The 14,504-nt window shown below is 40.7% G+C and overlaps 1 protein-coding gene across 1 annotated transcript in view; it reads left to right on the forward strand.

Moving 5' to 3' along the window:
- Positions 1-14,282, forward strand: part of igf2r (insulin-like growth factor 2 receptor) — a 176,450-nt gene extending 162,168 nt beyond the window's left edge. Inside the window, exons 46-48 of the mRNA XM_067989229.1 lie at positions 651-803; positions 6,904-6,973; positions 12,892-14,282. Of these exons, the coding sequence (XP_067845330.1) occupies positions 651-803; positions 6,904-6,973; positions 12,892-13,338 (670 nt within the window). The 3' untranslated portion in view covers positions 13,339-14,282. The remainder of the gene's footprint in view (positions 1-650; positions 804-6,903; positions 6,974-12,891) is intronic.
- Positions 14,283-14,504: the final 222 nt, after the last annotated feature.

A 14,504-nucleotide genomic window follows, 5' to 3' on the forward strand; every position in this document is an offset into this window, starting at 1 on the left:
AGAGACTTGAGCACATGTCTAGGCTGGCACTCCAGTGCTGTCCTGAGGGAGTACTGCAATGTTGGAGGTGCCATCTTTTAGATAGATATTAAACCGAGGCCATGTCTGCCCTCTCAGGTGGGTATAAGATCCCATGCCACCATTTGAAGATGAGCAGCGGAGTTCTCCCCGATGTCCTGGTCAATATTTCTCCCTCAACTAACACCACGGAGAAAGATAATCTGGTCATTATCGCATGGCTATTTGTGGGATCTTGCTGTGTGCAAATTGGCTGCTGTATTTCCTACATTACAACAAGTGACTACACTTCAAGAGTACTTCATTGGCTGTAAAGTGCTTTGGGATGTTTTGAGGCCATGAAAGGTGCTATACAAATGCAACTTGAGAGCTTTAAGAGCTTTACTGTTGATATTGCACTCCAACATTGAAGGGGATAAAGTGCAGGACAAAGTAGAATTGCTACTTTGCATGAATTTGGAGAAGATTGGCTTTGCAGTTCACAAGAGTATTTATTTATAAAGATGATTTTATAATTCAGAAGTACAGAGAAAGTGTAGATAGGAGCTCTAATAATCAGCAGACGTGCTAAAGAAAAGACCTAGTCTGCAAGTGGGAGCTGCCTGACTCATTCTTTCTCCTGTTTTATACAGGTCAGACAATGCTGTGATTCCAGACGGTAAGAGTGGAGACGATACCACGGGTTTGTCTGGAAGGAGCAGAGCTGTGGGGGCAGTGCTCAGTGTGTTACTGGTGGTGCTAACTGCCTGCTTACTCATCTTGTTACTTTACAAACAGGAAAGAAGGTATGAACAAAATAGTGGTCGCATTCATGAATGTTGCTCAGGGTTTTGTTTTAAACTGAACACTGCACCCTCCCTCCCCAGTCCGACTTACACAATTTAAAGGTCATAAATGGATTAGAAGGGAGAGAAAATACAGTTGTCCTCATCTTTGCTGACCCTGGACAGTGCAACCTGGTGCACCGCTTCCCAACCTCTAGTGATGTTATCTCTTCGAGGAAGTAAAAAAAAAACACGGAGGGGAAAGCTGTGGCCCATTTCAAGAAGACTGGTGAAATTCCTTTTCGAGTAAGCTGCAGATGACCATGATTACCCATAAGTCACAATTGGGCTATCATCTTAAACCCCGCCCCCCCAACCCTCCTTGATATTTTGCATTGGACTTAGCATATCCATGCTTGCCAACTCTGCTGGGAAGGTAGTATTAGAGCACAACCCTTGTAAGAAATACTTCCTGGTATCCAACCTGACTCTCAGCCAGTGTATTTTATTGGCATGGCCTCTAGTCCTACTACAGCTACCCATTTGAATATTTTATTCAAATCGACTACACTCAATCCTTTTATCACTTCAAAACCTCAATCCCTTTCTGCTTTTACTTGTAATGGATGCCCATCTATGGAGTAGAGATGGTTTGAGTTGCCTGGCCTTATGTGCATAATATGGAATTTCTCCACATTAAATGGTATCTGCCATTTATAATGAGCCCATTCACTTACGTAAATCTGCTTGCAACTTACTAATCTACTTACTGCCAACCCTTTTACATTTCTGTATCTGTAAATGTAATACAGTTAAGCCCTCAAGATTGTCTTTAATGAAAAAGCATAAAGTAAAGGACTGAGCACAGAGCTTTGAGGCCTGATGTGAACCTTTACCATTAATAACCACACTCTATTCAAACAAATTATAACAAACTCCGTCAATTCTACTGTTTCCCAGTAATACCACCAAGTTGTTCCTTGGTCTGATTTATTTCCTTTTTAAAATGTGACAACATGGACATTTACCAATCCTTTGAACCATCAAAGTCTGGAAAGTCAAGCAGTGGCTCGGAGAGGATTTCCCCATTTCTTCGATAAATTGATTTGGATCTTGCAGTGCTATTATTTAAGTCCATTTACGTTTAGCTAATACCACATCGATGTTAAAGAGCAGGACCTCAAAGATGGTGATCTCTGGATTGCTCCCAGTGCCACATGCTATTGAGTATAGGAGAGTACGATAAGACAAGTTAATGTGTGGCTGGAGAAATTGTGCAGGAGGGAGGGCTTCAGATTCATGGGGCAGTGGGACCAGTTCTGGGGCAGGAGGGACCTGTACAAGATGAACAGGTTACACCTCAACAGGACTGGGACTAATTACCTCGCAGGGAGGTTAACCTGTGCTGTGGGGAATTTGGCAAGGCGGGAGGTGGGGGGCTACCAGGATGAAGCATGAGAGCAGATACAAGCTGCAAGGAGGACTGGGAGCGACAAACAGCATTAGAATAAATAGCAGTTCAGACATGGGAGGTATCAGATAGGAGGGAAATGAGAGGCAAACAAGGATGGGTTTGCACAGGGCGTGGTAATTAAGTTTGTTCAGCTGCAGGCACAAGTAGCCACATGGGATTATGATATAGTGGCAATAACAGACCTGGCTCAAATAAGGGGAGGAATGGGCACTTATTATTCCTGCTACATTTGTATTCAGGTAAGATAGGGAAGGAAAAAGAAGGGGGTGAAGGTATTGACCAAAGTTACAATTATAGCACTAGAAAGGGATGATGTATTTGAATGTTCAAAGACAGAATCTATTTGGTTAGAATTAAGGAACAATATAGGAGCTATTACGCTGCTGGGTGTATACTACAGGCCACCAAATAATGGGAAGGAGGTAGAGGAGCAAATTGCAGGAAGATGAAAGAACTTTAGAGTAGTGATAATGGGGGACTTCAGTTATTCTAATATAGACTGGGAAAATAACAGTGTAAAGGGCAAAGAGTGGGAGGAATTCCTGAGATGTGTACAAGAACTTTGTTGATCAGTATGTTTCCAGCCCAGTGAGGAAGGAAGCAGTGTTGGATCTGGTTCTGGGGAATGAAGTGGGGCAAGTGGAACATGTTTCAGTGGGAGAACATTTGGGAAACAGTGATCACAATATGATTAGGTTTGGAGTAGATATGGAAAAGGAAAAATCAAATGTGAAAGTACTCAACTGGAGGAGTGCTAATTTCAGTGAGTTGAAAAGGGATCTTGCCTAGGTGGATTGGAATGAAAGATTGGCAGCTAAAACAGTAAATGAGCCTTTAAGGAGGAGGTAGTTCAGCTACAGACTAGACACATTCCCACGAGGGGAAAAGGAAGGGCATCCAAAGCTAGAGCTCCCTGGATATCTAAAGATACAGAGATTAAAATGAAAAGAAAAGGGAGGCTTATAATAAATGTCGGGTTCATAATTTAGTAGAGAACCAAGTTAAATGCACAAAGTACAGGGGAGAAATGAAAAAGGAAATGAGGGGCAAAGAGATTGTATGAGACTACATTTTGCGAGTAATAGATTAGCAGGAACCCAAAAGTCTTTTCTAAACATATAACTAGTCAAAGGAAGGGTGGGGCTGATTAGGGACTAAAAAGATCATCATGTGGAGGCAGAGGGTATGACTGAGATTCTAAATGAGTACTTTGCATTTGTTTTCACTAAAGAGGATGCTGCTAATGTCACAGTAAAGGAGGAGGTAGTAGAGAAATTGGATAGGATAAAAATAGATAAGAGGAGGTACTAAGAAGGTTGGCTGCGTTCAAAGAAGAAAAGTCACCCAGTCCGGCTGGGATACATCCTAGGTTACTGAGGGAAGTAAGGGTGAAAATTGCGGTGGCTCTGGCCATAATCTTTCAGTCCTCCTTAGATATGGGAGTGGTGCCAGAGGACTGGAGGATTGCGAATGTTACACCCCTGTTCAAAAAAGGAGAGATGGATAAACACGGCAACTACATGCAAGTCAGCCTAACATCGGTGGTGGGGAAACTCTTAGACATTAATCCGGGACAAAATTTATTGGCACTTGGAAAAATATGGGTTAATAAATGAAAGCCAGCATGGATTTTTGTTAAAGGCAAATCGTGTTTGACTAACTTGATTGAGTTCTTTGAAGTGATGGAGAGTTGATGAGGTTAGTGCGGTTGATGTATATGGACTTTCAAAAGGCATTTCATAAAGTACTGCAGAATTGAAGCCTGTGGGATTAAAGGGGCAATTGCCACATGGATAAGAAATTGGCTATAGGACAGAAAGTAGAGGGGAGTGGTGAATGGAAGTGTGCAGTGGTGCCCCTCGGGTCAGTGTTGGGACCACTGCTTTTTTTGATATTAATCACCTGGACTTGGATATACAGGGCATAATTTCAAAGTTTGCAGATGAAACAAAACTCTGAAATGTAGTGAACAGTGAGGAGTGTAGTATCAGACTGCAGGAGGATGTAGACAGGTGAAATGGGCGGGCACATGGCAGAAGAAATTTAATGCAGAGAAGTGATTCGTCTTGGTAGAAAGAATGAGAGGCAATAAAAAATAAATGGTACAATTTTAAAGGGAGTGCAGGAACAGACGCACCTGTTTTTGAAGGTGGCAGGACAAGTTGAGAAGGCTGTTTAAAAGGGTTTTGATAGAGTAAATAAGAAACAACTGATTCCAGTGGCAGAAGGGTCGGTAACCAGAGAACACATTTAAGGTAATTGGCAAAAGACAAGAGGCGACGTGGAAAAAAAAAATACATAGCGAGTTATGATCTGGAATGCACTGCCTGAAAGAGTGGTGTAAGCAGATTCAATAATAACTTTGAAATGGGAATTGGATAAATACTTGAAGTGGAAAAATTTGCAGGGCTATGCAGAAAGAGCAGGGGAGTGGGACCAATTGGATAGCTCTTTCAAAGAGCCGGCACAGGCACGAATGGCCTCCTTCTGTGCTGTATCATTCTATGTCACTTCTGTTTTACTAATTCTACCTAAGCCCGCACAAACTGGGATTGCCCCATTGTTTTCACAAATCGAAACTTGAAAAATACCTGCATAGTTCTTATTGCTTGTAACCTATTCCAACATTTTTAAAGGACCAATATGCATAGTTTGACTTAGTACATTTTGTATTGTTAAAATTGAGCCATTTCTGATAGTCTCTTAAATTTCCTAAAAACAAGATTGGTTTTAATACAAAATAAATAACCTAACAATAATACATTTTGAATGCATTAATGGTTTTGGGTGCTGAGATGTGACTGTATAAGATTCTGCAAGAATAGTCAGTATGCAAACTAGATAATTCATACCTGATGAAGATTATGAAGCCATAATGTCTAATTTTGGGTGACTCTCCAATGTGATGTTTTTAAAATAATACATATGTCAGTGTGTTCTGTTCATGCGGTTCAAGATCCACACTAATGAGCAGGTGTGACCTATTGTACATTTATAATGTGAAAAGCCACAATCAATTTTTTAAAAATGAATCCAGAATGATGAAAGGGGATGTTACAAGACAATTGTTTCCACACAGGGTTATTAGAACATAGAAACTATTTGTGGTAAAGCATTCTATTTCAATATTCATCATTTAAACATAATTTGATGAGAATTTGAGAAGAAAAAGTATAAAAGGTTACAGGAAAGAGGAAGGATAATGAGAAGAGTGTGGCAGGGTGTAGGTTTTCCCCATGATTCTTTCTGTAAAATGGGAGTTTCTATTTCATTTTTTGCTGTCAACAAAGTACCATGAAAAAGGCTGGATACTTACCCACCAGAAAGAGGGGGAAATTCGTACTGCACGCCATGCTGGGTGTATCCTGTCAATCCTGCACTTAATTATAGGGTCAAGTGGCACTGGTGAGGCTCATAAGATTTGTTCTGTGGTGTAGGAAAACCTGAAGAGAATTGTTTGTTCCATGCCCGTACTATTACCTCTGGAGTCCCCCCGGCCCCCTCCTATTTCTCATCTGCGTGCTGCCCCTCGTCGACATCATCCGAAAACACAACGCCAGGTTCCATATGTGCACTGACATCACCCAACTGTACCTCACCACTACCTCTGGACCCCTGAACTGCCTCTGATTTGTCACGCTGCTTGTCCGACATCAATATTGGATGAGCAGAAATTTTCTCCAAATTTAATATTGGGAAGACCGATGCCATTGTCTTCGTTCCCCACCACAAACACCGTCACCTAGCCACCGACTCCATCCCTCTCGCTGGCCACTGTCTGAAACTGACCGTTCGCAACCTTGGTGTCCTATTTGACCCTGCGCTGAGCTTCTGACCCCATATCCACTCCATCACCAAGACCACCTACTTCCACCTCCGTAACATCGCCCATCTCTGCCCCTGCCTCAGCTCATCTGTTGCTGAAACCCTCATCCATGCCTTTTGTTACCTCTGGACTCGACTATTCCAATGCTTTCCTGGCCGGCCTCCCACTTTCCAACTCTGTAAACTTGAGCTCACTCAAAACTCTGTCCGTATCCCAACTCGCACCAAGACCAAGTCCCATTCACCCATCTGCCCTGTACTGACTGACCTACATTGGCTCCCGGTCTAGCATTGCCTCGATTTTTAAAATTCTTATCCTTGTTTTCAAATCCCTCCGTGATCTCAACCCTCTCTATCTCTGTAACCTCCTCCAGCCCTACAACCCTCCAAGATCTCTGCGCTTCTCCAATTTTGGCCTCTTGTGCATCCGATTTCCATCGCTCCACCATTGGCACCCGTGCCTTCAGCTGCCTAGGCCCTAAGCTCTGGAATTCCCTCCCTAGACCTTTCTGCCTTTCTACCTCGCTCTCCTCCTTTAAGACGCTCTTTACCTTAAAACCTATCTCTTTGACCAAGCTTTTGGTCACCTGTCCTTATATCTCACGTGGCTTGGCGGCAAATTTTGTTTGACAATGCTCCTGTGAAGCACGTTGGGATGTTTTAGTATGTTAAAGGCGCTGTATAAATGCAAGTAGTTGTTTGTTGTAAAATATAAGTGTAGCCTTAAAGATCATTTGTGAATGTAACTCTTGTCCTGTTCTCCACCCCCCCTGCCCCCCCTCCACTTGTGACCCATTTTTATAATTCTGTACATTTTTCTAGGGAAATTATTCTGCAGAAAGTGACTGGTTGTTGCAGGAGAGGAACTGGAGTTGCATACAAATACACAAAGGTAAAGTTCCACTGTAATTTTCCTGTAGCTCATGTAGTAGAAATAGTATATTGAAGATAAGTAGAGAAGACAGTCTTAAGGATAGTATTACATTGAAATAAGAAGGATATTTAAAAAGGTACATTTAAAATATACTGAGGTACAAGTTAATAAGTGGAAGTGCGAGGCCACCAAGTGTAACTGGGTGGGGAAAAAAAAAGGGTAAGATAAGTTGGTGTGCAAGTGAGAGGTTACTTTATCTACAATAGGCTAAGTGAAAGAAAGAACTTTCATTTGTATATCCCAAAGGGCTTTACAGCTAATAAATTACTTTTGAAATGTATTACTGTTATGCAGGCATGTGATGCAGCAAATGGGATAAATCACCAGATAATCTGTTTTGGCTTTATTGCTTGAGGGGTAAATGGTGGCCAGAACATTGCTCTTCAAATAGTGCCACGGGATCTTTAATGCCCACCTGAACGAACAGAGGATTCTTTGGTTTAATGTGTTATCTGAAAGACAGCACCACTGACATTGCAGAACTCCTTCAGTACTGCACTGAAGTGGCAGCCTAGATTATGTGCTCAAGTCTCTGGTAACACACTCACCTCTGTCAGAATGTCGTGGGTTCAAGCCTCACCACAGAGCCATGGCTGACATGAAAGGTGACTAAGTGCAAAGGTAACAATGAGTTTGTGCTTAGAAAGTAATGGAAGGGAGTTCAGTGCTAAAAGGAATCTACATTACCAGGACAGCTAAATAAGAAAATTAGTTCAAGTTCGTACGTGAGTAGCTCAGCAGCTGAGACTATAGAATTGGCAGGGGATGAAAAAGAATGTAATTAATAAGAGAAACCTGAAATAAGAATAACAGTCAACCTATAAAGGTACACATCTATGAATCTTGGAAGCATTCATGGAAAGACGGCTTAACTCAAAGTTGTGGTGGCAGTTGGGAATTATGATAAAGGAAAGTTAGAAGCATGATTAACCCCATAGATGGAGATGAGTATAACATACAAGGGTTTGGAGTGTGGGAGGACAGAAAAGGAGGTGCAGTAGCTGTATGTTAGGGACATCTAAGAGATGAGGAAATAGACCAATTGATGCATGCTAAACTTTCCAACAATAGAGTCTGTTTGGAAATATACAGTACAAAGAAGTTGAGGATAGTATTAGATTAAAAGAAGAGGCTTATAATATTGCCAAGAAGAGTAGTAAGCTTGAGGATTGGGAGAGTTTTAGAAACCAGCAAAGGATGACCAAAAAATTGAGAGGGAGAAAATAGAATTAGAGCAAACTAACAAGAAATATAAAAACAGATGGTAAGAGCTTCTACAAGCATATAAAGGGGAAGAGAGTAGCAAAAGTAAACGTGGATCCCTTAGAGGCTGAGACAGGAGAAATTATGATGGGGAATAAGGAAATGGCAGGTACGTTAAACAAATATTTTGTATCTGTCTTCACAATAAAAAACACAAAAAACATACCAGAAATAGTGGGAAACCAAGGGTCTAATGAGTAATACTAGTATATTAAAGTAATACGAATATTACTTTAATATTAAAGTAATTAATATTAGTAAAGAAAAAGTATTGGAGAAATTAATGGGACTAAAATCCCCTGGACTTGATAGAACCCTTGGATGTAGGCTAAGAGATGTGGCTGCAGAGCTAGTGGATGCGCTGGTTGTGATCTTCCAAAATTCCCTAGATTCTAGAACAGTCCCAGTGGATTGGAAGGTAGCAAATGTAACATTGCTATTCAAGAAAGGAGGGAGAGGGAAAACGGGGAACGACAGGCCAGTTAGCCTGACATCAGTCGTTGGGAAAATGCTGGAATCCATTATTAACAATGTAACAGAGCACTTAGAATATCTTAATATGTTTTGGCAGAGTCAACATGGTTTTATGAAAGGGAAATTGTGTTTGACACGAGTTTTTTTGCGGATGTAGCTAGCAGGGTAGATAAAGGGGAACCAGTGGATGTCGTATATTTGGATTTTCAAAAGAGATTCGATAAGGTGCCACACAAAAGGTTGTTACACAAGATAAGGTTCTCATGGGGTTCGGGGTAATGTATTAGCATGGATAGAGGATTGATTAACTGACTGAAAACAGAGTGTAGGAACAAATGGCTCATTTTCAGGTTGATGGGCTGTAACTAGTGGGGTGCCGCAAGGATCGGTGCTGGGGCCTCAGCTATTTACAATCAATATTAATGACTTAGATGAAGGGACCGAGTGTAATGTATCCAAGTTTGCTGACGAGACAAAACTAGGTGGGAAAGTAAGCTGCGAGAAGGACAGAGTCTGCAAAGGGATTATAGACAGGTTAAGTGAGTGGGCAAGAAGGTGGCAGATGGAGCATAATGTGGGGAAATATGAGGTTATTCACTTTGGTAGGAAGAATAGAAAAACAGAATATTTTTTAAATTGAGAAACTATTAAATGTTGGTAGTCAGAGGAATTTGGGTGTCCTTGTACACGAAACACAAAGTTAACATGCAGGTACAGCAAGCAGTAAGGAAGGAAAATGGTATGTTGGCCTTTATTGGTGGGGGGGGGGGGGGGCGGGGTGTGCAACGAAGGTTCACTAGATTGATTCCTGGGATGAGGGGGTTGTCCTATGAGGAGAGATTAAGTAGAATGGGCCTATACTCTCGAGTTTACAAGAATGAGAGGTGATCTCATTGAAACAAGAATCTGAGAGGCTGTTTTTCCCCCTGGCTGGAGAGTCTAGAACTAGGGGGCATAGTCTCAGGATAAGGGGTCAGCCATTTAGGACCAAGATGAGGAGAAATTTCTTCACTCAAAGGGTTCTGAATCTTTGAAATTCTCTATTCCAGAGGGCTTTGGATGTTCAGTCTTGGGTATATTCAAGGCTGAGATCGATAGGTTTTTGAACTCTAAGGGAATCAAGGGATAAGGGGATTGGGTGAGAAAGTGGAGTTGAGGTCAAAGATTATTGAATGGCAGAGCAGGCTTGAGGGGTTGTATGGCCTACTCCTGCTCATATTTCTTATGTTCTTAAAGGGAGCAAAGATAGTTCATGGCGTTAACTTGTGGGTCATAAGGCCCAAAAAAGAGCCAGTTACTCCATGAAAGGATAAAGAAAAATGGGGAGAATTAACCAGTCTAAAATGAATTGGGAATGCCAAGCAATCTAGAATCTGAATCAGTGAATGTAATGCATGACTGCTCTCTGACCTAATGTTTTACAGATGCCATATCTTGATCTTATAATAGTGTGACCCAGATGGAACACTGGGAATGGAACTAATTGCAGTGCTGGGCAACAGATTGTAATCCAATTTGATACCACAAAACTGTACTCTGGTTTATTAATTTAAAAGGGTCAAGTTCAAAACAGTGACAGAAGGGCTTAAACAAATGGACTAGGGAGTAATAATCAAGAAAGTCCCAGTTGAGGACAAACGGAATGCCTCTAAGAGCACACTATTGTACATACCAAGGACTGGTGAGCACGTGTTAAAGAAACATGACTAATTAATTAAACAATGAGAAGTAAGAAAAACAAACTTTACAGTATCTTTAGGGAGAAATGTGAGGGAAATCATTGGGGAGAATACATGAAACTCTTAGAAATGCAAAAGAAAACCAGTCAAATGTAAAAAAAAAAGAGCTGAAATGAGCATAGTCGTAGAAGCAAAACTGAGCAGTAATAAATTCTTCCAGTAATAGAACAAGAGTGTTATTGAAGAACAGAGATTTCTTAAGCTGTATGGATAGAGTTGAGCTGAGGAACTAAAAATAGTGAACATACTAAATTACTTCCTAGGGGGAAGCACTTGTATCCCATCCATCATTGGAGATTCTACAACTAAATTTAACAAGTTTGAGGTCATATGCATGGGCATTCTAGACAGGCTTAAAGGGCTCAAAGGTGATTAATCAGAGATGGATGCTGTGTACCTGAGGATGGTAAGTGAGATTAGAGGTGAAACCAACAAAGTGCTGACAGTAATCATCATGGGGAAGTCTGATTGAAGGGAGGCCCCACTAAGTTTTCAAGAAAGATGAATAAAACAACTGCTAACTACAGATCCATTAGCCAATTACTTCAGTAACTGATTCCATTATTTTGCCAATCATTGGGAATAAATTTGAGGATTACCAATATGCAAATAACCTGGTAAGTGGCAGTCAACATAATTTCATGATGTGGAGATGCCGGTGATGGACTGGGGTGGACAAATGTAAGGAATCTTACAACACCAGGTTATAGTCCAACAAATTTATTTTAAAATCACAAGCTTTCGGAGATTATCCCCTTCGTCAGGTGAATGAAGGGGACAATCTCCGAAAGCTTGTGATTTTAAAATAAAATTGTTGTACTATAACCTGGTGTTGTAAGATTCCTAACATAATTTCAGACAGCAGAGGTCTTGCCTGTCTAACTTCCTCAACCTTTTTGAGGATATGACACTAGAAGTGGGCGTTTGACACCTGTATTTATAGTCTACCTAACTTCCAGAAAGCCTTTGATTTCCACATGAAAGACTGCTACACAAGCTTCAGGAAGTGGCTATCCTGTATAAAACTTAGGACAGTGGATAAGAAGTTAGGTGAAAGATGAAGCAGCTAGTACAAGTCAAGGGAGTAACATCTTGCTGGGGAGAGCCAACAGGATTGGCAATGGGATTATTACTGTTTCTTACGTTCCTTAACCTAGAGTCAGGAACACAATGCAAGTTGGTCATATTCACATTAGATAAGAAACTGCAAGGGGATGGGTGGCAATAGAATCTGATGAAGCAGCCAAGGAGTTACAGAAGAGTAGATAGTATTTGCAAGTGGACAGAATTCTAACAGATGAAATTCAATGCAGACAAGTGCAAGTTGTTGAACACCATAATTAAAAATGGGACATATTGGTGTCAAACCAGCTAGACAGAGGCTGCAAGTTATCTGGAGTGATGGATTTGACTACCATGTCCAGTCATTGCAACATATGAAATTGAATGTTGAACTGCACTGCTAAGTAGAATAGAAGTCTATGAATATTATGCTGAAATCATACAATGCTTTGGTGAGGCTACGCTTCAGTTACTGTTTGCTTGTCACGACAATATACGAAAACATCCCAGCCCTAAAATTAGTGCAGGGAAGGGCCATAAGTCCAAGTTGTGAGGAAATTAGAAAAAAATGGACTCCAGCCTTGAAAGGAGATGAGCGGTGTAGAAGTATATGTTACCAAGTAGAATAGAAAAAGTTAATGAAATAGCCAAAGAATAGTAGATTATTTCAAGTTAAGCCACAACTGTAGGACAAGCAGATATAGGTACAAACTGATAAAGGGCAAGTTCAGGACCATTGTTAGGAAGTATTTCTTCATACACACTGATCTATACTTGGAATGGTCTTCTGCTAGTGGAGCCAAAAACTGGAGTCACTCAAACAGCAGATATGTGCTGTAATGGGAAGGTAGGCTTATATGAAAGGATGGGCTAGATGAGCCAAATGGCCTTTCACATAAGTGCTTATCTGTGTAAGTCCACCTGACGAAGGAGCAAAGCTCCGAAAGCTTGTGATTTCAAATAAAGCTGTTGGACTATAACCTGGTGTTGTACGACTCCATATAATTATAACTCTGCATAGTTGCTTAAATGTACTGCTCTATACTAAGTGAAGGTGGTTGAAGGATTAATAGAATTCATTCACTTGTTCCCACCTGCTGGATATCTGCTCTTTGCCATTTGATCTAGGGTGTCTAGGTGCTGCATGACCAGTAAAATGAGATTAGCTGAGGCTGTTGCATTGGAATTCTAGTGTACAGACTGATGAAAGGCAGACCATAAGAGGACATCAAGCTGGAATTGTGCTGCAAAATATGACTTTGTGCTAATGGTTTAACTTGTCAGGCTAGTATTGCTCTGAAATGAAGGCGAGAAGTAATTTAATTTTTTCTCTATCAGATTAATGGGGAAGAGGAGGGTGATGAAAATGAGACCGAATGGCTGATGGAAGAAATCACATCGTCTGATGAGAGTGGACTGAAACCAGCAAAGGAGTGCCAGGAAAATGGCCTGAACCATATTGTCACTAAAGCTGTAAATGCTGATGTTTTTGGTTCATTCCCATTGGATGATCAGGACAGTGAAGATGAGGTTTTGACTGTGCCACAAGTGAAAGTCAACTCGACCAGGACAGGAGAGTCCAAGACCACAGGCAGACCAAAGCAGTGGCACCCACAGAACAAGCACTTTCATGATGAAAGTGATGAAGATTTACTTGGTTTGCATAACGAAAGGAAGGAGAGCAAGATAAAATCAAATCCGCAAAAGAAGAGAAACAGACCAACAAATGACTCCACAAATGTAACATTTCACGATGACAGTGATGAGGACATGCTAAACGTTTAACCTTCGTGCCTATCTACTGATGAGCCTGATAGGACACCCAGCCCAGCAGACCTGGATGGGAGGAGCCTGCCTGTCGTTTATTCTGCTGAATGTTTGAATAACCCTGCCGATTTCTGCAAATTATACACAAGAAGGGAACTGCATAAACACTGATTGTTTACAATGATGTGTAAAGAGACAAATCTTTGCTGATTTCCTAGCAATTGCCTAAAGGGTATTTATATATTAAATAAAAAAGCTTGTGCACATGGCCATTTCTTTGGGGCAATAGTTATTGCACCCAAGTATTGCAAAGAGCTCTGCGATGCTTTCTTCAACTTTGACCTGACTCTACAAAAAAAAAGGCAGGGGAATGGAATAAAAGGATGTCTGTTACTTTGCAGCTGCGTATCTACAATTAGCTTCCATGAAGCACTGCCCTTTTTGCATTAATATTTATTGGAAGTTTAAAAAAAATAGTAGTACGGGTTAGTGGATACTGGTACTTTGCTCTTCCTCCCAACTAGGAAAAGGTACAGTGATGTAGGGAAATAGGGAAGGTTTGGATGTGACCATTTCTTTTTGGAAAACTGATTCTGGTCCACATGAAGAAAGGAAACATTTGACAAAAGACTGTAGTAGTATCGTGTGAAAGCTATGCTACATGCAGGTATATAAGTTGGCAGAACATGTTGGAGATGCGTCAGCTCCGGTCCTTTTGCACGTCCCTCCTATGAAATGTATTCTACATTATTAATGTCCAGATTTGGTGGATTGGTACCAGAGTGCAGCAATATGTGTTGGGCAGATGTTCTTTTTTTGTATCTACTTTTGGTTTGGGTTCAAAGATTTTTAATTATTTGCCAATCAAAGGTATGTGATTTTTGTTTCCAACAAAAGGTTTGATAATTTTGTTGTAATATGAAATACAGCACCCATTTCAATAAAAGATGAAAATATTCCCAGTCTAGTTATGCTCCATATAAGATATTGTCTTGTCATTGTTAGTGCATTCACATAAAATGCTCCATCTTTTCTAGCCCTATGAACATTTTTATGTAAAATTTAAAAGAAAAATCAAATTGCAGCGTTTGAAACCCAAATTAGTGTTTGCTTTTTTAATAAATTGATTGCAGGCCCATTCAGTTTTACATACCTTGAATCACTTTTTCAGTTTTTGGTGATAT

This window comes from Heptranchias perlo, chromosome 8 (assembly GCF_035084215.1).
Source record: "Heptranchias perlo isolate sHepPer1 chromosome 8, sHepPer1.hap1, whole genome shotgun sequence".
Lineage (NCBI taxonomy): Eukaryota > Metazoa > Chordata > Chondrichthyes > Hexanchiformes > Hexanchidae > Heptranchias > Heptranchias perlo.